The sequence below is a fragment of the Salmo trutta genome, chromosome 9 (genome assembly GCF_901001165.1).
Source record: "Salmo trutta chromosome 9, fSalTru1.1, whole genome shotgun sequence".
Taxonomy (NCBI): domain Eukaryota; kingdom Metazoa; phylum Chordata; class Actinopteri; order Salmoniformes; family Salmonidae; genus Salmo; species Salmo trutta.
The window spans coordinates 15,427,084-15,452,520 of NC_042965.1; the positions used below are offsets into that span (position 1 = coordinate 15,427,084).

The 25,437-nt window shown below is 44.1% G+C and overlaps 1 protein-coding gene across 2 annotated transcripts; it reads right to left on the reverse strand.

The window, feature by feature from the left end:
* Positions 1-988: 988 nt before the first annotated feature.
* On the reverse strand, positions 989-22,607 carry LOC115200027 (coiled-coil domain-containing protein 92). Of its 2 annotated transcripts, XM_029762680.1 has the most exons (5): positions 22,440-22,607; positions 20,547-20,672; positions 18,657-18,829; positions 12,866-12,907; positions 989-2,550 (listed from the first exon to the last, which is right to left on the reverse strand). In XM_029762680.1, the coding sequence occupies exons 3-5, from the start codon at positions 18,790-18,792 to the stop codon at positions 1,760-1,762; spliced, it is 969 nt and encodes a 322-aa protein (XP_029618540.1). In that variant the 5' UTR covers positions 18,793-18,829; positions 20,547-20,672; positions 22,440-22,607; the 3' UTR covers positions 989-1,759. The 2 variants fall into 2 exon arrangements, with proteins under 2 accessions (XP_029618540.1, XP_029618539.1); XM_029762679.1 differs by lacking the exon at positions 20,547-20,672.
* Positions 22,608-25,437: the final 2,830 nt, after the last annotated feature.

The window sequence follows — 25,437 nt, forward strand, 5'->3', positions numbered from 1 at the left end:
TGTCTGATTCACACATCTGTCCACCATGTTACTTGGCTCACCATTGATTGTCTGTGAAAAGACGACCTCTGCTGGCTTTAGAGCAGACTTCTGGAAAGAGGGAATTCGAATGAGAGGTAACAGAGTATGACTCACGGGCTCAATCTCCCACCAAAGAAACCAACGTCTTAACGGTTAGCCCAATAGGGAATTCCCTTTTGGGCGACAGTGATTTTGAAGTCACAGGCAGGGCTACATCACAAGACTTTGAGCGCAACTAATGTCTGCTACATTCACCCCCCTTTGACCTCCTCTCCCACGAAAGAAGATCCCACTGTTGGATACCATTCACGGCTGGGATCTGAAACCGGATCTTCCACAGAAGAAACCAATGTCTTAACAGTTAGCCCAATAGGTAATTCCCTTTTGGGCCGAGGGAGACACTGATTTTGAAGTCGCATGCAGGGCTACCTCATCATGAGACCGTGACCCCGACTCACGTCAACTACACACAGGTGGGATCTGAACCCGATTTGAACCTGTCTCTTGGAAAACAAATCTCTTAACCATTAGGCTAAAAGGAAATTATCTCCTGGGCAGAGGGTGACACAGATTTAAAGTAGTAAGCAGGGCTGCCCATGTCTATGGCAAACCTGATGAGTTTGTGGAAACTAGTTGTTTTCATTTAGACACAGAAAGATGTATCCCACACATTATTATCAATAATAGACCAAATCTATGAATGTTCAAATACCTACTTTAGATTACTTGTGCTATTATAATAACAGCATGACAGTGTGAAAATGTTGGTCTTATTTTGTCCACACACAGTGTTTCAATAGTTGCAAAAAACTCTGCTATTAATGACCTATTTCTCATCCTATGTCCACTGGCAGCCTGAAACACCAAGCAGTTTCTGCTTCAGATTCTTCCAAAGTTCTGCTTCCAGGCTTCACTGACATGGTGAAAGCCTGTGACAGAGGTTAGATTCTTCCCAACACACACCACATTAGTAACAAAAAAAGACTGCTTTATTATATTGTCATATACATAGTATTCAAGGACGAGTAAGTGTGATGTGAGAAGCATGACAATAAGTGATTATGCCACTTTTTGACACTTGAGATGTATTTTCTATATTAAAAGTAAAACAAACAATAAATAAAAAAATCCATCACATATTTACAGATATCACGGACACAGTTCTGTGACAGTTCTGTGTAGATTATGTCTTAGAAATGCCCATGACATGTAACCAATTCGTTTGTGTGATTTGTTTCTGTTAATGTATTGACATCACAAGATGAAAAACATTCAGGGAGTATTAGTTTAATAAGTTAACTTCTATAACATATAAGTAGCTGCAGACTTTATATAGCTTGTTTATCTGACTGGACAGTATTGCTGACCAGATGAAGTATGGATAACTTAACTGTAGTAGTAACTATGACGATGTGTATTGCATTCACCAGGTAAGCAGGCAATAATGCAGATGTTTGGCGGAGAAGTTTATGTGCACGATGTAAGATGGAGTGAGATGAGAGACAATGCAAAAAGGACAGGATGTGTAAGTCACATGGGTTTCAAAACAAAACATTTGGCATGCTTACAGTAGTCCGTTTCTACATATTAAAAACGTTTTTTGAAGGAGGACCATGAACAAAGTGACATTTTTCTTTTTTGTCTGTTTTCCATTTTACTTTCTTTTGCTTGTTGCAGAATTGCATAAAAAGCAGCTGATTATAAAGTAGGTGATGCTCCTTCCCGCTCTTGTTGTGTGTTAAACTGTTCTGTCCGCCCCGGATCGCTTCCTCACCACCTTGTCCCCATTGACCTGGTCCACGGCCAGCATCTCCACCTCTGGCTGAGACAGCGCTAGTGGAGGGGTGCTGTGGTGGATGCGGTGTGCCACGCCCACGTGTGCCCGGTGCTGACGGTCCCGTGCCGGGCTGTGGCGGGGGCTGGACGAGCGATCACAGGCGATGGGGGGGATGACGGCAGGGCGGTCTCGTACCATCTGTAGATCAGGCGTGTCTCGAGCTGCCTGCAGAAAGGGGGTGGGGTCGGGCATGGCGTCCACCGCCTCCCGTAGGACCATCCTCCTACCATCAGAACCCAGCCGGTACAGCTCGGTTAACTCAGAGTGCAGCGGCTGAGACAGGCTCTTCTTCATGCGGCGTAGAGGGGTCTCAGGGCCAGACTGGCGGTCCTTGGCTTTGGGAGGGGTGGGCTTGTAGGAGCTCACAGGGCTGACGTTGGGGCTGGCCTCGGAGGAGCTGCCTGCCAGGAGCTTTTTCTTGGTGGCGTGGAGCTGAGAGGTGAGGTAGGCGATGGTGCTGGCTCTCTGCTCCAGCTCTCCAGACAGGACAGCCAGCTTGTGGCTCTTCATCCTCAGCTCCTCCAGGTACTTCTTCTCCCTTTCCTTGATGGTGTTCTCTAGGACAGAGATCATGGCATTCTTCTGCTCCAGGTCCCTCAGCAGCTCAGTGTTCTCCTCCTCCTTCACTTTCAGCTGAGCCTCAAGCTCCTCACACTTACTGTGTAGCTCCCTGCAGCGCGCCTCACTGCTGTCTGCACACACACAAACAAATCACACTGTTAGACCTCTATATGAAGACAAAACATGCACATTCACACAACCATCAGAAATCTACACCCTGTTGCAACACACAAAATAGTCACACATACAGTAGCCTGCTTCATTTGGATCCTCAATAAAACATTGTCCATTCCTCTCAAAATATTCCATCAGGAGTACAAACAAGGCTGTTTTGCTATTTGTCTGGTAGGGCTGCCATCTGCATTCAACATACTGTAGGCTTGTGTACAGATATAGGATCTTAATTTGACCACCCTGTTGTTGCGTGCAGGAAATGCAAACTTGTAGTGTATTCAAGGTTTAAAAATGCTTCTAAAGAAAGTATTTTCCACTTAAAAATGTCAGACTTGATTTGCCTCAACTAAAACTGTCACAACCCCTACATAAATGTCAATGATTTATAATCCAGACAATAATTCACATTTCCTGTTACTGCTGGATTATTTTCCTGCTGTGAGAAACTGGTCAAAACAAAAATTGCTCTTTGCTAAGAAGCTATTTCTGGTTCTTTTTGGCCATTTTAATTTAAAGGTAAATAACTGTTACCCCGAAATTATATCAAGATAAAAACTGCTGCATTGGGCCTAACACACGCACACACACTGCAAATTCCAAATATAGGCTACACATACTGTGTATCCAACCCCACACACACACACACCTTGCGCATAGGTACTTTAACACTAGAACCGCCGGGACTCGAGGAACCCCCCTTCAAGCTAATGAGCAGCCAACCTGACTGCAACATTCTACAGTGTAATCAATACATTTCATATATGCTATCGTAAATATAATATTTTGGTTGTGTTTATAAAAGGTCTTAGGTAACGTTAGAATATAAAAAATATCTATTTAAAAAAACAATAGCATTTTCATTCATTTATGTTACTGTAGGCTATATGTAAAAAACAAACAGCACCAATATTCAAGTGTCCAACACATTTTATTCATGGAGTGCTGGAAAGTGTACGCTGGGAGTCGGGAAGGAAGTACAGGGAGTGAATAATTTAATAAATAAAACCAACATGGACAAAACAAGAAACACGAGCAGCGTACAGGAGTGACAGTTATAGGGAAGGTAATCAGGCAGGTGATTGAGTCTGAGTAGGCGCTGACGCGCGTAACGATGGTGACAGTTGTGCGTAATAATAAGCAGCCTGGCAAACTTGAGAGCTGGAGAGGGAGTATACGTGCCTTCGTTACAACTATGAAATAGAAAGCATGTGTTAGAAAGCTTTTCTATAATGACAAAAAAATACAAAAATACCCCAACCACCAAGACACACGGTGAAATGATGAAAACATCAGTAACCTAAACATCATTATAAGCGCAAAGTGTGCTTGATAAATAGTGAACATCAGGACAGAAGCAACAGATGTAAATAATTGTCAATTATTGTCAGCTTGTGCTTACATGGTGTGCGTTGCAGATGTTGTTTTTTGCTTCCGATGTAGGGCCTTCTCTCTCAGTGAGGACATTTTGTGCTGATAATCGGCCAGGCTTGTTTTGTAGCACAGTCAATAATAAAATAGAAAAAGGCTATGTACAGTGTGTGCAAATGAGGTAGGATAAGGGAGGTAAGGCAATAAATAGGCCATAGCGGCGAAACAATTACAATATAGCAATTAGATGTGCAGAAGATGAGTGTGCAAGTAGAGATACTGGGGTGCAAAGGAGCAAAATAAAGAAAACAAATAACGGTATGAGGATGAGGTAGTTGGATGGGCTATTTACAGATGGGCTATGTACAGGTGCAGTGATCTGTGAGCTGCTCTGACAGCTGGTGCTTAAAGTTAGTGAGGGAGATATGAGTCTCCAGCTTCAGTGATTTTTGAAGTTCGTTCCAGTCATTTGCAGCAGAGAACTGGAAGGAAAGGCAGCCAAAGGAGGAATTGGCTTTGGGGGTGACCAGTAAAATATACCTGCTGGAGCGTGTGCTATGGGTGGGTGCTGCTATGGTGACCAGTGAGCTGAGATAAGGTGGGGCTTTACCTAGCAAAGACTTATAGATGACCTGGAGCCAGTGGGTTTGGCGACGAATATGAAGCGAGGGCCAGCCAATGAGCGCATACAGGTAGCAGTGGTGGGTAGTATATGGGGCTTTGGTGACAAAACGGATGGCACTGTGATAGACTACATCCAGTTTGCTGAGTAGAGTGTTGGAGGCTATTTTGTAAATGACATTGCCGAAGTCAAGGATCGATGGATAGTCAGTTTTACGAGGGTATGTTTGGCAGCATGAGTGAAGGATGCTTTGTTGCGAAATAGGAAGCGGATCCTATATTTAATTTCGGATTGGAGATGCTTAATGTGAGTCTGGAAGGAGAGTTTACAGTCTAACCAGACACCTAGGTATTTATAGTTGTCCACATATTCTAAGTCAGAACCGTCCAGAGTAGTGATGCTGGACGGGTGGGCAGGTGTGGGCAGCGATCGGTTGAAGAGCATGCATTTAGTTTTACTTGCATTTAAGAGCAGTTAGAGGCCACAGAAGAAGAGTTGTATTGCATTGAAGCTCGTCTGGAGGTTAGTTAACACAGTGTCCAAAGAAGGGCCAGAAGTATACAGAATTGTGTCGTCTGCCTAGAGGTGGATCAGAGAATCACCAGCAGCAAGAGCGACATCATTGACGTATACAGAGAAAAGAGTCGGCCCGAGGATTGAGCCCTGTGGCACCCCCATAGAGCCTGCCAGAGGTCCGGACAACAGGCCCTCCGATTTGACACACTGAACTCTGTCTGAGAAGTAGTTGGTGAACCAGGCGAGGCAGTCATTTGAGAAACCAAGGCTGTTGAGTCTGCCGATAAGAATGTGGTGATTGACAGAGTCGAAAGCCTTGGCCAGGTCGATGAATACAGCTGCACAGTATTGTTTCTTATCGATGGCGGTTATGATATCGTTTAGGACCTTGAGCGTGGCTGAGGTGCACCCATGACCAGCTTGGGAACCAGATTGCATAGCGGAGAAGGTACGGTGAGATTCGAAATGGTCGGTGATCTGTTTGTTAACTTGGCTTTCAAAGACCTTAGAAAGGAGGGTAGGATAGATATAGGTCTGTAGCAGTTTGGGTCTAGAGTGTCTCCCCCTTTGAAGAGGGGGATGACCGCAGCAGCTTTCCAATCTTTGGGGGATCTCAGACGATACGATATAGAGGTTGAAAAGGCTAGTAATAGGGGTTGCAACAATTTCAGCAGATAATTTTAGAAAGAGAGGGTCCAGATTGTCTAGCCCGGTTGATTTGCAGGGGTCAAGATTTTGCAGCTCTTTCAGAACATCAGCTGTTTGGATTTGGGTGAAGGAGAAATGGGGGAGGCTTGGGCAAATTGCTGTGGGGGGTGCAGGGCTGCTGACCGGGGTAGGGATAGCCAGGTGGAACGCATAATTGAAATTCTCAATTATCGTGGATTTATCGGTGGTGACAGTGTTTCCTAGCCTGCAGTGGGCAGCTGGGAGGAGGTGCTCTTATTCTCCATGGACTTTACATTGTTCCAGAACTTTTAAGAGTTTTTGCTACAGGATGCACATTTCTGTTTGAAAAAGCTAGCCTTTGCTTTCCTAACTGCCTGTGTATATTGGTTTCTAACTTCCCTGAAAAGTTGCATATCGCAGGGGCTATTCAATGCTTAAGCAGTACGCCACAGGATGCTTTTGTGCTGGTCAAGGGCAGTCAGGTCTGGAGTGAACCAAAGGCTATATCTGTTCCTGGTTCAATTTTTTTTGAATGGGGCATGCTTATTTAAGATGTGAGGAAAGCACTTTTACAGAATAACCAGGCATCCTCTACTGACGGAATGAGGTCAATATCCTTCGAGGATACCCGGGCCAGGTCGATTAGAAAGGCCTGCTCGCTGAAGTGTTTTAGGGAGCGTTTGACAGTGATGAGGGGTGGTCGTTTCACCGCAGACCCATTATGGACGCAGGCAATGAGGCAGTGATCGCGGAGATCCTGGTTGAAGACAGCAGAGGTGTATTTAGAGGGCAGGTTGGTTAGGATGATATCTATGAGGGTGCCCGTGTTTACGGATTTGGGGTTGCACCTGGTAGGTTCATTGATAATTTGTGTGAGATTGAGGGCATCAAGCTTAGATTGTAGGATGGCTGGGGTGTTAAGCATGTCTAACAGCACGAGCTCTAAAATAGATGGGGGGGGCGATCAATTCACATATGGTGTCCAGGGCACAGCTGGGGCAGAAGGTGGTCTATAGCAAGCGGCAACGGTGAGAGACTTGTTTTTGGAAAGGTGGATTTTTAAAAGTAGAAGCTTAAATTGTTTGGGCTCAGACCTGGATAGTAAGACAGAACTCTGTAGGCTAACTCCGCCCCCTTTGGCAGTTCTATTTTGTCGGAAAATGTTAATAGTTAGGGATGGACATTTCTGTGTTTTTGGTGGTCTTCCTAAGCCAGGATTCAGACACGGCTAGGACATCCGGGTTGGCAGTGTGTGCTAAAGCAGTGAATAAAACAAACTTAGGGAGGAGGCTTATAATGTTAACATGCATGAAACCAAGGCTTTTACGGTTACAGAAGTCAACAAATGAGAGCGCCTGGGGAATGGGAGTGGAGCTAGGCACTGCAGGGCCTGGATTAACCTCTACATCACCAGAGGAGCAGAGGTGGAGTAGGATAAGGGTACGTCAATGTACGTTCGGAACAGAGAGTAAAAGGAGCAGGTTTCTGGGCACGGTAGAATAGATTCAAGGCATAATGTACAAACAAAGGTATGGTAGGATGTGAATACAGTGAAGGTAAACCTATGCATTGAGTGACGATGAGAGAGATATTGTCTCTAGAAACATCACTTAAACCAGGTGAGGTCACCACATGTGTGGGAGGTGGAACTAAAGGGTTAGCTAAGGCATATTGAGCAGGGGTAGAGGCTCTACAGTGAAATAAGACAATAACCACTAACCAAAACAGCAATGGACAAGGCATATTGACATTAGGGAGAGGCATGCGTAGCCGAGTGATCATAGGGATCCAGTGAGTAGCTTGGCGGGCTGCAGACATGTCGATTCAGACAGCTAGCGGGCCGGGGCTAGCAAGCTAGCAGAAGGGCCTTAGACGGACGACGCAACGGAAGAAGTCTGTTGTAGCCCCCTCGTGCTGTTACGTCGGCAGACTAGTCTTGATGGATCAGCAGGGCTCCATGTGGTAAAAGGGTCCAAAATAGGTATAGTGACCAAAGAATTTGTCCGATGGGCCTCTTCAGCTAACAGTCCGATATGCTCTAGACAGCTAGCGGGCCACGGCTAGCAGGCTAGCAGATGGGCATTCAGGGGACGTTGCGACGGAGGAGCCAGTTGAAAAACCCCCTCGGGCAGATTATGTCGGTAGTCCAGTCGTGATGGAATCGGCGGGGCTCCGCGTCGGCAGTAAAAGGGGTCCAGGCCAATTGGCAAAATAGCCCAAGGAGTGGCTGATGGACCTCTTCGGTTAGCCGGGAGATGGGCCTAGCAAAGGCTAGCTCCAGGTTAATTGGTTCTTGCTTCGGTGACAGAGACGTTAGCCAGGAGTCACTCGGAATAGTAGCTAGCTAGCTGTGATGATCCAGGTAAAAAGGTTCAGAGCTTGTGGTAGGAATTCAGAGATATGGAGAAAAAGTCCGATTTTCTCTGGTTTGAGTCGCGCTGTGCAGACTGGCAAGAGTTGTCCGGGCTAAAGGTTGGCTGATGACCGCTAGCAGTGGCTAGCTGACTACTAGCTAGTTAGCTGGCTAGCTTCTGTTGGGGGTTCCGGTTCAAATGTAAAGAAAATAGCAGATCCACATATGCAGGAGAGTATGTTGAAGTTGAGGTTAAGAAAAATATATATATATTTTTCTTATATAAAATATACATATATATATATACGTATAAAAAAAAATATATATAAAAATATATATATATATATACACACACACACACAAAGAAAAAAGATATATACACAGGACACGACGAGGACAAAGACGTCTGACTGCTACGCCATCTTGGAATCAAGACGTCTGACTGCAACGTACGCTTCCCCTCGCTCATCAAATCACCCATTCTCCCCATCATACTTTACTTAATTATTCTGTTCTTATGTGTGAAGTTAGTTTGGGCATAGTTTAGGTTCAGTTGAGACAATTATCGGTGTGATTATCAACTGGGCACATCACCTTCAACTGCCGGGAGAAGGAGGGGAGCAGGCCCAACTGCCGGGAGAAGGAGGGGAGCAGGCCCTACTGTCGGGAGAAGAGGGTAGCAGGCCCTACTGTCGGGAGAAGGAGGAGAGCAGGCCCTACTGTCGGGAGAAGGAGGAGAGCAGGCCCTACTGTCGGGAGAAGGAGGAGAGCAGGCCCTACTGTCGGGAGAAGGAGGAGAGCAGGCCCTACTGTCGGGAGAAGGAGGGGAGCAGGCCCTACTGTCGGGAGAAGGAGGGGAGCAGGCCCTACTGTCGGGAGAAGGAGGGCAGGCCCTACTGTCGGGAGAAGGAGGGGAGCAGGCCCTACTGTCGGGAGAAGGAGGGGAGCAGGCCCTACTGTCGGGAGAAGGAGGGGAGCAGGCCCTACTGTCGGGAGAAGGAGGGGAGCAGGCCCTACTGTCGGGAAAAGGAGGGGAGCAGGCCCTACTGTCGGGAGAAGGAGGGGAGCAGGCACTACTGTCGGGAGAAGGAGGGGAGCAGGCCCTACTGTCGGGAGGAGGAGGGGAGCAGGCCCTACTGTCGGGAGAAGGAGGAGCAACGGGAGAATACCATTTAAAAATGGTTATAACTCCAGTTCTGTTTGTGATTTTAAGATTCTCACAACGAACGTGTGTTACAGTTCATTCGGAAAGTATTCAGACCCCTTCAGTTTTTCCACATTTTGTTAAGTTACAGCATTATACTAAAATGCATTAAATAAATAAAAAATCCTCACCAATCTACACAATACCACATAATGACAAATCGAAAGCAGGTTTTTGGAAATGTTTGCCAAAAAAAAGAATTACCTTATTTACATAAGTATTCAGACTCTTTGCTATGAGACTCGAAATTGAGCTCCGGTGCATCCTGTTTCCATTGCTCATCCTTGAGATGTTTTTATAACTTTGGAGACCACCTGTGGTAAACCCAACTAATTGAGAGGTGAAAAAAACGCACACCTATTTAGGCGAGGTGCTGGCTAGCAGAGTGGAACACTTAAAAAAAATAAAGGAGAGCCACACACTCTAGGAGCTCAGATGTAAAAATGTTATGTCCCAATTAATTGGACATGATTTGGAAAGGCACAAACCTGTCTATATAAGGTCCCACAGTTGACAGTGAATGTCAGAGCAAAAACCAAGGCATGAGGTCGAAGGAATTGTCCGTAGAGCTCCAAGACAGGATTGTGTAAAGGGTACGAATACATTTCTGCAGCATTGAAGGTCTCCAAGAACACAGTGGCCTCCATTATTCTTAAATGGAAGAAGTTTTGAACAACCAAGACTCTTCCTAGAACTGGGCGCCCGACCAAACTGAGCAATCGGGGCAGAAGGGCCTTAGTAAGGGAGGTAACCAAGAACCCGATGGTCACTCTGGCAGAGCTCCAGAGTTCCTCTGTGGAGATGGGAGAACCTTCCAGAAGGACAACCATCTCTGCAGCACTCCACCAATCAGGCCTTTATGGTAGAGTGGCCACTCCTCAGTAAAAGGCACATGACAGCCCGCTTAGAGTTTTACAAAAGGCACCGAAAGAACTCTCCGACCATGAGAAACAAGATTCTCTGGCCTGATAAAACCAAGATTGAACTCTTTGGCCTGAATGCCAATTATCACGTTTGGAGGAAACCTGGCACCATCCCTACAGTAAAGCATGGTGGTGGAAGCATCATGCTGTAGGGATGTTTTTCAGCGGCAGGGACTGGGAGACTAGTCAGGATGGAGGGAAAGATGAACGGAGCAAAATACAGCGAGATCCTTGATGAAAATCTGCTCTAGAGCGATCAGGACCTCAGATTGGGGCAAATGTTCACCTTCCAACAGGACAATGACCCTACGCACACAGCTAAGACAATGCAGGAGTGGCTTCGGGAAAAGTCTCTGAATGTCCTTTTTATAAATTAGCCAAAAATTCTAAAGACCTGTTTTCGCTTTGTCATTATGGGGTATTGTGTGTAGATTGATGAGGGGGAAAAAACTATTTAATACATTTTAGAATAAGGCTGTAACGTAACAAAATGTGGATAAAAGTCAATAGGACCGAATACTTCCCGAATGCCCTGTATTTCGGAAATGTCAAGGACGGAAGGGGGCATGACTTTAAAAATGGCAGAGTAATACAAAAATTACATTCATGAGCAGTCCGAATGACTGCTTTAGTGCTAGAGTAAGTACATCCACTGACCATGGACTGAGTCTGCCAGCTGATGTGAGTGATGGTCTACAGAGACTCATCTGCGATGGGCAGAGAGAGAGAAGTGCTCCTGTATCATATTACAGATCTGGTCGATAGCAAGGTCACAGCACTGCTCTGACCTTCATCATTGCTCTTCCTCCTCCCCTTACCACATCAACCCAGCTCCTACCTCGCCTCACCCCATTAGCATTGATCAGACACACATTCACAAGCAGCTACTGTACAGATATAGCCAAGCTATTAGCTCTCTGTATCAGATAGATAGGCCTATATCATACTGTAGAGCCTACACAATGATGTCTACCCAACACAACCCATCTACATCTAATACTAGAGTAGACGTCTATTTTCTATACTGGGCAGTCTGGTATATTTCCTATCAGCTTAATGGGCGGGGCGGTGATGATTGGTGTTTCTTTACCAGCCGAGAGAGGGGATGTCGTCTTTGTTTTGGAGCCACTGAGCCCTGCCTGCTGCACTAAGTAGGTTGCAGACTGTCCATTAGTGCTGTGACACATCATCTAATTTCCTGCACTGAAATCTGCATGTTGTCCCACACTAACCTGCTACTGTCTCTGAAAATAGCCCCCACAGTACCGCGCTGTCTGCACTGCACAGAGCCCCTTTACAGGATTCACAAGGTAACATTAAGTGAGATATGTTACCTGTCGTATAACCTACTGTTATTCTGTAACAGTGAACTGACTGATTCCCCATTCAATAATTCAGAAGCACAAAAGACATCAAAGAGCAAGCCTGATTGTAAGAGTTCCGATTTCAGAACCATGATTTGTTTTGCTTTTCTATCATATTTTTTTGCTTGGGTCCATGGCTAGAGATGCTACAAAGTGTGAGTATCAGCCCACTGTTCTCTGGCAAGTATATAAAGCTATTTGAGCTGCTTAATCAAGACTGTAATGATGTCCTGAAAGATGAGGGTGGGAGGGCCTTGACTTCTGCCCATTGTTAATAGTATTTCTGTAGTACTAACCGTTACAGAATATCTAACATCATCACATTGATTGCTATATTTTCTAACTATTGCACAGATCCCCTGTGATTCATGTCCAATTCCTATTTGAGTCTGTCTACTACGTGGTCAAATCCCAGAGTTGGACCTCTGTGTGGTTCTACTGCATGCTCATTGTCAGTTCTCCTGTGTATATAATTTAGACTTCTGTTGGACTCTGTGACATGTCCATGGTAACATGGGGGAGGGGGCTGTGCTATGAGCTTGACGGTGAGCTGACAGTGAAAGGAGGACAGTGCCCTGAACAGCAGGGGGTCCCGGCCGCAGTGCACCACTTCCTGGGTGGGAGAGTGTTACCAGGATACAGCACAAGCCTTCTGCTCTCTCCCATTCCCAGGGCTAAGACATACAGAGGCCTCTGTTCTGTTGCAGAGAGTCTTATTTATAGCTTTGCAGGTTTTAGTACCTGGGCTGTTCATGGGCACTGACACGGTTTTCGAACAGCCAGTGTGAAGGCAAGCAGAGAAACATTCTTAGTTCACATAGGCTACATAATATTATGAACAATATACCTGCCAGTACGATAGTTTGCAGAGGCGTATATCCATATCCATTTCATTTCTAAAGTTTTCCAATCAAAGTGTCAAAGAGAGTAACTACAAGTGGTAAAACATCAATGGCTACATTCCATGTCTCTGTCTAGCAGTGTACTATACTGCCAGTGCTGACATTACTTACACAATGAGTCAAGTCAAAACAGAGAGAGTTCCCACAGAATTACATCTAGAAAAATTGTGAGAAAATTAACTGCCGCTGCCCCCTACCCTATTTCCCACTGACTGGATCCCACCCCAGTAAAAAAGTAGTAATCTCTCAATAACTATGGTATTACTATGTAATAATTAAGTATTGAAAAAGTCAGGTCAAGTGGGTGTGCCTGCGGTCACGTTATGAAAGGAAGCCTGTTAAACATCTTACCTGTTGGATCTGAACTTCTCACTGTCAGCTCATATGTCAAGTCTGTGAAAAGAGAAGAGGATCAAATGTCACCGTCAGACCAGGAAGTGACATCTTCAGCTCTGACAGGAGTGGTGTGGTGGCATAAAGGAGCATGCTATTCACAGAGCCTGTCTAGCAGCTCTAGTGGAGAGCAGGGTTTTTCTGGATAAAATGTGGATTATATGTTGGGCATGGCCAGGGAGTGGGAGTAGGCGTGGCCAATGGCATGGTTGCCTCCCTTAAATTTTAGAGGCATTCCTGTTGGCCACAGAGACAACATTTTGCTGTTTTAAAGCAAATTTCCTTAAATTCTACACATTTTGCCAAGACTTATGGCTATCTGAGTGACTCAAATATAAAACATATAACAAAATCAATGGATAATTTTGGAGTTTTAGATTCTCCCTGACTGTCTAGCTTTTATTTTGGTGTTTGTTAGTTGTCAAATATGTTAATTAAAAAAAAAATTATATTGGTCCATTTTCTTTTCTACATTGTTTATATCTGGTTTCAGTAATTGAAGTTAACACAGATTTTTTTTTATTAACCCTTTTCTGTGCAGAAAACCCCCTGAGAGAGGTGAGATGGCAGGGCTCTACAGATGGGCTAGGATTAGTGAGAGTCACAGGCTAGCTTAGCAATGGCAGCAGATTGTCTAAGGATAGTTGGCAACCTGGGCCAAAGCACAGAGCGATGAATTTAATGGACCCGGCCCTTGCTAGCCACTCTGGTGTGGTACGCTCTGGTTTGTGGCTCAGGGTATCATGATTCACTTATGGTTAATCCTGTTTACCTTTGCAGTGTTGCTGTTCTGTGATCTAATGTGACTGCATGTTGTTCAAGCAGACCTGTAAATGAGTATTCAGCATGTATGACTCAGAATGTAGTCTACCAAGTGAGCTTGCAATCAAATAAAAGTTTATTAGTCACATGCGCCGAATACAACAGCTGTAGACCTTACAGTGAAATGCTTACTTACGGGCTCTAACCAATAGTGCGAAAAAGGTATTAGGTGAACAATGGGTAAATAAAGAAATAAAACAACAGTAAAAATACAGTGAAAAATAACAGTAGCGAGGCTATATACAGTAGCGAGGCTACATACACATACCGGTTAGTCAGGCTGATTGAGGTAGTATGTACATATGGTTAAAGTGACTATGCATATATGATGAACAGAGAGTAGCAGTAGCGTAAAAGAGGGGTTGGCGGGTGATGGGTGGCGGGACACAATGCAGATAGCCCAGTCACCCAATGTGCGGGAGCACTGGTTGGTCGGGCCAATTGAGGTAGTATGTACATGAATGTATAGTTAAAGTGACTATGCATATATGATAAACAGAGAGTAGCAGCAGTGTAAAAGAAGGGTTGGGGGGGCACACAATGCAAATAGTCCGGGTAGCCATTTGATTACCTGTTCAGGAGTCTTATGGCTTGGGGGTAAAGACTGTTGAGAAGCCTTTTTGTCCTAAACTTGGCACTCCGGTACCGCTTGCCATGCGGTAGTAGAGAGAACAGTCTATGACTGGGGTGGCTGGGGTCTCTGACAATTTTTAGGGCCTTCCTCTGACACCGCCTGGTGTAGAGGTCCTGGATGGCAGGCAGCTTAGCCCCAGTGATGTACTGGGCCGTACGCACTACCCTCTGTAGTGCCTTGCGGTCGGAGGCCGAGCAATTGCCGTACCAGGCAGTGATGCAACCAGTCAGGATGCTCTCGATGTTGCGGCGGAAGAACCTTTTGAGGATCTCAGGACCCATGCCAAATCTTTTTAGTTTCCTGAGGGGGAATAGGTTTTGTCGTGCCCTCTTGACGACTGTCTTGGTGTGTTTGGACCATTCTAGTTTGTTGTTGATGTGGACACCAAGGAACTTGAAGCTCTTAACCTGCTCCACTACAGCCCCGTCAATGAGAATGGGGGCGTGCTCAGACCCCCTTTTCCTGGAGTCCACAATCATCTCCTTAGTCTTGGTTACGTTGAGGGATAGGTTGTTATTCTGGCACCACCCGGTCAGGTCTCTGACCTCCTCCCTATAGGCTGTCTCGTCGTTGTCGGTGATCAGGCCTACCACTTTTGTGTCGTCTGCAAACTTAATGATGGTGTTGGAGTCGTGCCTGGCCATGCAGTCGTGGGTGAACAGGGAGAACAGTAGGGGACTGAGCACGCACCCCTTGGGAGCTCCAGTGTTGAGGATCAGCGTGGCAGATGTGTTGCTAACTACCCTCACCACTTGGGGGCAGCCCGTCAGGATCCAGTTGCAGAGGGAGGTGTTTAGTCCCAGGATCCTTAGCTTAGTGATGACCTTTGAGGGTACTATGGTGTTGAACGCTGAGCTGTAGACAATGAATAGCATTCTCACATAAGTAGTCCTTTTGTCCAGGTGGGAAAGGGGAGTGTGGAGTGCAATAGAGATTGCATCATCTGTGGATCTGTTTGGGCGGTATGCAAATTGGAGTGGGTCTAGGGTTTCTGGGATAATGGTGTTGATCTGAGCCATTACCAGCCTTTCAAATCACTTCATGGCTATGGACGTGAGTGCACGGGTCTGTAGTAATTTAGGCAGGTTGCCTTTGTGTTCTTGGGCACAGGGACTATGGTGTTCTGGTTGAAACATGTTGGTATTACAGACTCAATCAGGGACATGTTGAAAATGTCAGTAAATACACCTGCCAGTTGGTCAGCACATGCCCGGAGCACACGTCCTGGTAATCTGTCTGGCCCCGCAGCCTTGTGTATGTTGACCTGTTTAAAGGTCTTACTCATGTCGGCTACAGAGAGCGTGATCACACAGTCATCCGGAACAGCTGACGCTCTCATGCATGCCTCAGTGTTGCATGTCTCGAAGCGAGCATACAAGTGATTTAGCTCGTCTGGTAGGCTCGTGTCACTGGGCAGCTCGCGGCTGTGCTTCCCTTTGTAGTCTGTAATAGTTTGCAAGCCCTGCCACATAAGACGAGCGTCGGAGCCGGTGTAGTATGATTCAATCTTAGCGCTGTATTGACATTTTGCCTGTTTGATGGTTCGTCGCAGGGATAGCGGGATTTCTTGTAAGCTTCAGGGTTAGAGTGCCACATCTTGAAAGCGGCAGCTCTACCCTTTAACTCAGTGCGAATGTTGCCTGTAATCCATGGCTTCTGGTTGGGGTATGTACGTACAGTCAGTGTGGGGATGACGTCCTCGATGCACTTATTGATAAAGCCAGTGACTGATGTGGTGTACTCCTCAATGCCATCGGAAGAATCCCGGAACATGTTCCAGTCTGTGATAGCAAAACAGTCCTGTAGTTTAGCATCTGCTTCATCTGACCACTTTTTTGTAGACCGAGTCACTGGTGCTTCCTGCTTTAATTTCTGCTTGTAAGCAGGAATCAGGAGGATAGAGTTGTGGTCGGATTTACCAAATGGAGGGTGAGGGAGAGCTTTGTACGCGTCTCTGTGTGGAGTACAGGTGATCTAGATTTGTTTTCCCTCTGGTTGATAGAAATTTGGTAGAACTGATTTAAGTTTCCCTGCATTAAAGTTTCCGGCCACTAGGAGTGCCGCCTCTGGGTGAGTGATTTCCTGTTTGCTTATTTCCTTATACAGCTGACTAAGTGCGGTCTTAGTGCCAGCATCTGTCTGTGGTGGTAAATAAACAGCCACGAAAAGTATAGCTGAAAACCCTCTAGGCAAGTAGTGTGGCCTGCAATTTATCACAATATACTCTACTTCAAGCGAGAAAAATCTAGAGACTTCCTTAGATTTTGTGCACCAGATGTTGTTAACAAATATGCACAGACCGCCCCCCCTTGTCTTACCGGTGTGTGCTGTTCTATCTTGCCGGTGCAGCGTATATCCCGCTAGCTGAATATCCATGTGGTCATTCAGCCACGATACCGTAAACCTTGGATATTACAGTTTTTGATGTCCAGTTGGTAGGATATTCGTACCTCGTCTAATTTATTGTCCAATGATTGCACGTTGGCAAGTAGTATTGACAGTTACGGCAGCTTTCTCACTCGCCTTCTGCGGGTCCTCACGAGGCATCCGACTCTTTGTCCTCTGTACCTGCGTCACTTCCTCTTGCAAATAACGGGGATGTCGGTCCTGTCAGGTGTTTGGAGAATGTCCTGTGCATCCTGTTTGTTGTTGATTTTTTTTTTTGTCTAATCCAAGGTGAGTGATCGCTGTCCTGATAACCAGAAGCTATTTTTTGCCGTAAGATACGGTTACAGAAATATTATGTACAAAATAAGTTACAAATAACTCTTAAAAAAAACACATAATAGCACATAATTGGTTGGGCGCTAGTAAAACTGCTGCCATTTCTTCCGGCGCCATTTTGCTCAAAGTCCAGGTGTTGAGAATGTTTTCCTTTGGTTGAGTGAGTATGTATTCATTTTCTGTAACAGTCTGAGTTAATACAGTTTTTGACAGATGGAATTTCATGACTTTCCATGACCAACAATTAGCGGCATCTCTATCTACGTATAAAAAAGTATGCGTAATGTGGTATCGATACTGGGAGGCTGCTCTCTGATCCCATGTACCATCTCCTGTCATTGAGCAAGGCACTTTCTTAGAGGGGGACTTGAATAAAAACCTGCACAACCATTAGCTCTCCTGAAGGATGGTTGATCACCCTTGATGTAAAACATTGCAACCTGAATACAATTTATGCCTTTTGAAATAATTAGCTCATTCAATATATCAAAGATCAAATGGCTATGGTAGGTTACACATCATTTTATTCAGAAGAAGCAAGCCCGCAATTTTTCAGGAAATGTACCTTTTCTAGTTTCGCCATATTTATCTTAGAAGTGTTTATTTTGCAGGCTGACTAGCATCTATTGAGTTCCAATGTCCCCTACATTGGATGCTCAAATCAACTGGAAGTATCTACAAAACAAGTGTTGATGCCACATAATCCAAAATAAAGCTACATCTGATCTGTTATCCTAAAATGAATGTTGACGATTCACAAATTACTATTTGTATCGCATGACTTGATTCACCGCAATTGAACCGATTCCCAACTAATACAATGGCGAAGTGAATTGTTTGTTTCATCAAAAATAATTGTTTAAATAAATGATTTGCATCGTTCAAAAAAAGTAAATCAACTTTGTATGACCTTTTCGAGAATGTCGGTGGAACGTTTTTGGGGACATAACAAAACATTAATATATGCTAATAATATCTAAACAGTTAAAACTAGAGGGTACAAGATATGTTTTGATTTGGCTACCTAGTTAATCTGTTCTCTATCATATTTATAGGCCTACATGTTGCTGCAATGTCTGACTGTCACTCTCTCCTTAAGCAAAGGCAAACTCGTCTCGCACTATGCAAGTGATGCGCGCAAATACGGATGCAATATTGACATTCCGATTCTGGCTGATATGTCGACTTTTATTTGATAGATAAAATATTCGTAAAAACTCTGCCTAAGGCCTCCCGGGTGGCGCAGTGGTCTAAGGCACTGCATCGCAGTGCTAGCTGTGCCACCAGAGATTCTGGGTTCGAGCTAGCTGTGCCAAATTGGGGAGAAAAAGGGGTAAAAAAAATATATATATCTAAAATATATATATATTTTTTTTATTATTAAAAAAACTCTGCCTAAATACATTTTAGGATTCTATCGTTTTCCAAAACTTTTCCAGGCCTGGAAAACACAATTTTCAAATTCCAATACTTTTCCAGGATTTTCATGACTGTACGAACCCTGTGAAGTGTATGTATTTAGGTCTAGTGGCCCTAGTTCAAGTTCAGTTTGAGGTTCAGCATGTTCACCTGTACAGTGCTGTTGTAGTCTGCGGATCTCTGCATGTAGACCTTTCAGTGTCTTGGCATGGTCCTGCTGGAGGAAGAGCAGGTTCTTCTGGGCGCTGTGCAGATTATTCTCTAGGGTACCAATGGGGGATGCCATGGCAGACGATGCAGTAGAAACACACCAGCTCTGAGACCTGCAAACATAGATGACAGAGAGACATCATCAAAACAAGAGCCGCACCATCAGTGGTTCAGTGCTTAGCCTAAATGCTCCCCCTTTCACCCATTTGGGATGTGCTCCAGCTCCAGCTTTTCTTTGCCTTTGATTTTTCTTACTTTTGGGGTGAGGATAACTCAATATATAGTGAATAAAAATATATACGCAACATTCAACATTTTCAAAGATTTTACTGAGATACAGTTCATAGAAGGAAATCAGTCAATTGAAATATAGTAAATTCATTAGGCCCTAATCTATGGCTCTACATAACTGGGCAGGGGCGCAGCCATGAGTGGGCCTGGGAGGGCATAGGCCCACCCACTGGGAGCCAGACCTAGCCAATCAGAATGAGTTTTTCCCCACAAAAGGGCTTTATTTCAGACAGAAATACTCTGTCAGAAATGCCCCCCATCCTCAGAAAATCCCGCAGGTGAGGAAGCCGGATGTGGAGGTTGTGGGCTGGCATGGTTACACGTGGTCTGCGGTTGTGAGGCCAGTTGGACGTACTGCCAAATTTTAAAAAATTACGTTGGAGGCGGCATATGGTAGAGAAATTAACATTCAATTCTCTGGCAACAGCTATGTTGGACATTCCTGCAGTCAGCATGCCAATTGCACACTCCCTCAAAACATCTGTAGCATTGTGTTGTGTTACAAAACTGCACAATTTAGAGTAGCCTTTTATTGTACTCAGCACATGGTGCACCTGTGTAATGATCATGCTGTTTAATCAGCTTCTTGATATGCCACAGCTGTCAGGTGGATGGATTATCTTGGCAAAGGAGAAATGCCCACTAACACGGATGTAAACGAATTTGGTCACAATTTGAGAGAAATAAGCTTTTTGTGCGTATGGAACATTTCAGGGATTTATTTAATGAAACACGGGATCACTTTACATGTTGCGTTTATATATTTGTTCAGTATACTTTAAAAATGACTCAAACCAAATCAGAACTATGTAGAAATTATAATGAACCGAGTACATTTATACAGTTTCTTGGTCATGAAAATAGCACGGTATTGAACTGAATATTGTTTTTGGAATGCTACTCAGTCAATACCCTTTTTTATCCTGATAGAATTCGCATTGCAGCCTAATTCTATGTTTCTTGCAAGGAGAGAAGGGGCACATAGGCTAACACCTTTTTGCTTACTCTAATTGGCTTACACACACTGATGTCGAACTATTGATTTTATCATCAGATAGAGAGCAGTCTACGTCTCTAAAGAAGACAGCTCAGGGGGAAACAAGTCATATAATCTTTTGTTGGGTTTCTTGGGCCCTTTACCAGCATGTTGCTTAAAATAAACATCAACGCTTTAATGAGACAAGACCCTGGATTAAAAAGACCTCAAATGAATACCAATCCAAATACCATATAAGAGAACACACATTTCAGAACACAAGTTATGGATTTGATTAAATTAATAGGTTAATAGGCCAATGGGTATTTCATAGGCTGAATAGGTTATTATCAACAGGTCATCCAAAAAAACTAGGCAACAAAGAACAAACAAACTCTGGCAGGAACTTACTCCTCCATTTCAGTGCACAAAGCGTGAGGAGGAGGCTAAGTACAGAATGCTTTCAGAGATCCTGAGAACATTAGTAAACGTCACAGTGACACAGGGTGCGGCATGATGCAGCCAGTCTCCAGCAGCAGGCAGGGTCCGCTCGTCTCCCGTACCTTCTTCCCTCCTTGGACGTCCTTGCATCCAGTGTTCAGCCAGAGACAGCGCCCAGAGGTGAGGTAAGAGACCATCACTCAGAGCAGAGCAGCCGTCCCATTGTCTCCACCCTCTCCCAGACAACACTACTGGGCCGGGAGTAGAGAACACATTGATTTTCCCCTCTGAGTGCAGAGAGAGCCTTCCACTGCATGCATTAGCAAGCAAGCTTCAATAACACATCTCATAGCTTCTCCCTCTTACATCATCGGCTTACTAACATTAATAATAAATTGTGTCACCTCTGATGGCTCTCAAAGCTTGCTCTTCAGCGATTGGAGTTTTATGTCAAATTCTCTCATTGTGTACAGAAGCAAATGACGCCAGCTGACCTACAACACAGCCGAGTAATCACAGAGAGAGAGAGAGCGAGCAAAGGGTGCACTCAAAGAGATAATCTATAATAAATGAGTAATCCTGAGTCCTTCCTGTAAACCCTGGATGGCAGACACTCTCACACAGCACAACCCATTCCTAGCATCAGGCTTGGTTCTTGAGAGCTCAGCTGATGTCATAGCACAGTGACAACATTACATTATGATACTTTTCTAATGATATCACATTGTAATGACATCACCAACAAACAACCCTCCACCCTCTTTCTCCATTTGTAGTGATCTGATATACTCAGTTATCCTAAATTAATGTTGCTTCTGGAGAGAGAACTGAATATCCAACTCCCCAATCTCCTCTCTCCAATGAACTGCAGAAGCAAGACAAACTAGCTACCATACTTCGCTAAACAGAGATTAACGCTACAGACACCCCCTGTGATAAAAGGTGGGTAGAAGTCTCACACACTTAAGACTGAGAAAATATTTTTCAATTCACCTAACCAAGCTAAGTGCTGCCTCAAATTAGTATGCTGAAAATATCATGAAGTCACAGCTTTCCTATGGAGGGTGGGTGTTGAGCAAATGTCTTTGTCTCATGGATACTTTGTTCCAGTCCATATAACTAACTTTCCATGTGCTTTGAAATAATCAATTGAGACATTAAGCCTGCATTTCTCTGCTAGAAAATGTGTAGAATTAAAATGTACGCACTTGTCACCATAACAGCCAGGTAGCCAGTTGGGTTTGAAGCAATAAGACTGTCTTTGTTGGACTAATTATTCATTAGAATGGAAAAGCAAGTCAAACTGACCTCACGCAAGGACAAAATTATAGTCGTTTTATATTGGTTTCAGCACCTGCATTGCGGACAGCACCCGATCCAACTTTCACAGGCACGCGTCTGACTACCACTTTCCAATCCAAAATCTATTTGACAACAATGTTAGCTAGGCATCTAGCTACAATAGCTAATTGTTTCATTTGATGTTAACTGTAATTCAGACGTACGATGATCGGTCCATAACAATTGGTTAAGGCCGCCGCCCTGTTTGTAAACAACATCGTCTTATTGCACTCCCAATCCAAATAGCTGAACTGGTAAAATCTGGTACACCTACTAGCTAGTAAATACGACTGTCATTTTGTGTAGCCAACCAACCATTAAGTCAGCTAGCTAACGTTAGTAGCTTATATTCTTGATATCCAGTCACACATGGCATGTCACATTTAGCTAGCTAACTTCGCTAACCAACCAAACTGTTAGCTAACGTAAACGTTAGCAACGAGTGCAGAAGCTAGCGCTACCTAAGATGCTGCATGCGAATAAATTTCGAAGCTGTTATGTTCATTTGAGCAATAAATCATTGACAATGTTATGCTCATTTGGCTAGCTTGCTGCTAGCTAGAGAATGTTAACAAAACCAGATTCTGCGAGAGGCAGGTGCAATCGATGAGGGGTCCTGCTGTTACCAATGTGGAAAACGGTTTATAAATGTAATAACATATCGTGATACCTACCTTCAACAATATTACAATATCGTCTGATATTCTGTAATATATAGTTGCCGTAATTGCTACAGTGGCTAAATCCGTTCTGCCATGTTAGCCATTGTCGTTGCTGCTGGTCAAGCGCTTCTCTTTCCTGCAGTAACAGAGAGGACTATGTCTGTCAGTTCTCTCGCTCATCTCCCCGAGCTACAACAAAATAAGGCGATGCATCATGGGATACTACTGAAAGTAGTAATGTTAAATAAATTATCGTTTGTTTTATTACTTATAAGTTGACACTCAGAAATAGATGCATAAAGAATTCAAAGAAAATGTGATTTTAGTAAACATAAAATTGGTAAAACAAGACTTTTTCAGCCTGGGGCCTAAATTAGAAATTCTGTGTTTTCCTGGGACCCAAGCTCATGAAAATATGCAACTATACGTAAATATTGGTACATTTCATTGCCCTTATGCCTAAAACAAATGCAATATAGACAAAAACAAATAACAATGAAATTAAATACCCATATAAATACCTAGTCATGTTTATTTTTTCCCATTAAAAACATTTACATATCTGTCTAGGTTGGAACTGTTGCTGTTAAAATACAATACATCATTTTCACTCTGAACTGGAATAAGCATATTGATCAAATCACACAGGTTGAAGTTCTTATCAAGCATGTCTATTCTGGGCTCAGTTTTTGACAGTGCAACATAGAGGTCATGCTCAGCATTGAGTCTGTTTTTGTACTTGTTTTTTTAAGTATGCCAGAGTTGAGAACCCTGTCTTGTGGTGCCAAACTGGATAAGAACATACTTTCTCTGTCCTGCTGTAGATGAGCAACCCAGAACTGTGTGAGTGTGTTTGCCTCTAAAAACATCTTGCTTCAATCAGTTTATTCCAGTTCAGAATGAAAATTATGACTTGTATTTTAACAGCACAGTTCCAATCTAGACTTATTTTCAACAATAATTTATACAGTAAGAGGTACAACAATGTCTAGGTAATTTTGTTATATAAAGCTCAATAAATAAGGCCACTAAGCTACCAAGCTGCTAGGAAAGAATCTGACTGAAATTAGCACTGAAGTGTGAAGTGAGAGGTGTGAAAACTCTTGAGCCTAACAATGGCAGGAGAGTTTCACTTTGAAGCCCCCTCCATCTGTGCAGATAAGATATCCTCCTCAGAATCCCCAAAATACAACAGGACAACTTTGTTTGGGCGTCGTAAAGGAACATTCTCCGATACTTTCCATGTGGAAAAGATGGACAGAGACTTGCTAGACGTTAGCTAGCTAGCTGGGGTTTTCTACAAGGATTCTGCCTCCCGAAAAAAGCTTCTCCCAAGTCGGTGACAACTACTCCCGTTGCCTGCTGCACTGCTGCTTGGATTCCACCTGGCGATCTGTTCACCATCTGCCCTGTCTCCCCCTGTCTGGTATAGGTACACCCGCCACACTCCCCCCTCTTTCCCGAGCTTTCGCTCTCCTCCAGCACACATGCACTGTTGAGGCGAGTGACTCTGAACTTACAATGGCTAACCCCAAGTTGGTATATTTTTTGCTTGTGCTTTATGCTATTTGCCTCATGACTCCTGCATGCTTTGTTGACTATGAACTTGCTTGTTTACCCAACCGTGGGACAGTCTATGTTTGTTCCCACACTCGGAACTCTGACTCTCTATTGGACTCTTGGCCTCCCATCCTATTCTAACCACCTCTCGTCGGCTTTGTATTCATGTTACCTGATGAAATTGCTGTACAATATGATATTGTTGCCATTTAATGCACATTAAAATGTTATAAATCAACACTGCACAGCTCTCCCGGTCCTCTGCCGTGCCCTGATTGTATTACTGCTGATTACATCTGGAAATGTTCATGTTCACCCTGGCCCATCTAATGTTGCTAGCCCCAATTCTGATTTGTGCTTTGATATCTGCTTCACTGATTTCTGTTCTCGTAAAAGTCTGGATTTTCTGCACGTTAACACTAGAAGCGTATTACCTAAAATGTATAAAGTGAATGTGTGGGTTCACAGCTCCAATCCAGATGTGTTGATCATTACTGAGACGTGGTTAAGAAAGAGTGTTTTGAACACTGATGTTAACCTCTCTGGTTATAACCTTTTTCGGCAAGACAGATCTTCCAAAGGCGGTGGAGTGGCAATCATTACCAAGGAACACCTTCAGTGCTCGGTTGTCTCCAACAAGTCTGTCCCCAAACAATTTGATTTGCTGGTTTTACGCATTAACCTTTCAGATAACTCTTTGTTACCTGTTGCTGGATGTTATTGGCCACCATCAGCACCGGCCTGTACCCTAAATGCCATAAGCACTCTCCTGGCCCCTTACACTAAATCTGAATTTGTCCTGCTAGGTGACCTAAACTGGGGCATGCTTAAACCACCTGACAAGTCCTAAAGCAATGGGACTCCCTAAATCTTTCTCAGATTATTACCAATCCCACAAGGTATGATTCCAAACACCCATAAAATGCTTCTCTTCTTGATGTTATCCTCACAAATAATCCTGATAGGTATCAGTCTGATGTTTTCTATAATGACCTTAGTGATCACTGTTTTACAGCCTGTGTTCGTAATGGCTGCTCAGTGAAACTACCTGTCCTGACTTGTCAGACGCTTGCAAAAAAACTTTAATGAGCAAGCCTTCCTTCATGATCTGGCCTCTATAAATTGGTATAGAATCAGCTTGATCCCCCTCTGTCGAAGATGCTTGGACCTTCTTTTTTTATATTTTCAGTGGTATCGTTAACAAATATGCGCCCATAAAGAAAATGAGAATTAAAAACAGGTTCAGCCTCTGGTTTGACTCCACCTCAAGAATTCCATTTGTCAAATCGCTCGGCACATGCATACTCAGGCTGACTGGCTCTCATTCAGGCAAAATAGAAATAAGTGCACTCAGGCTATCCGGAAGGCCAAAGTTAGTTACTTTAAGGAGCAGTTCTCTCTCTGTCGGTCTAACCCCAAGAAGTTCTGGAAAATGATTGAAGACCTGGAG

Bases quoted from the DNA above. Each gene is read 5' to 3' on its own strand.
- LOC115200027 (XM_029762679.1), bottom strand. From the start codon at position 18,792: ATGGCATCCCCCATTGGTACCCTAGAGAATAATCTGCACAGCGCCCAG. The intron at 12,908-18,656 runs GTGAACATGCTG...CTCTTTTCACAG, and splicing joins ACTACAACAGCACTGTACAG to ACTTGACATATGAGCTGACA. The intron at 2,551-12,865 runs GTAAGATGTTTA...GTGTGTGTGCAG, and splicing joins GAGAAGTTCAGATCCAACAG to ACAGCAGTGAGGCGCGCTGC.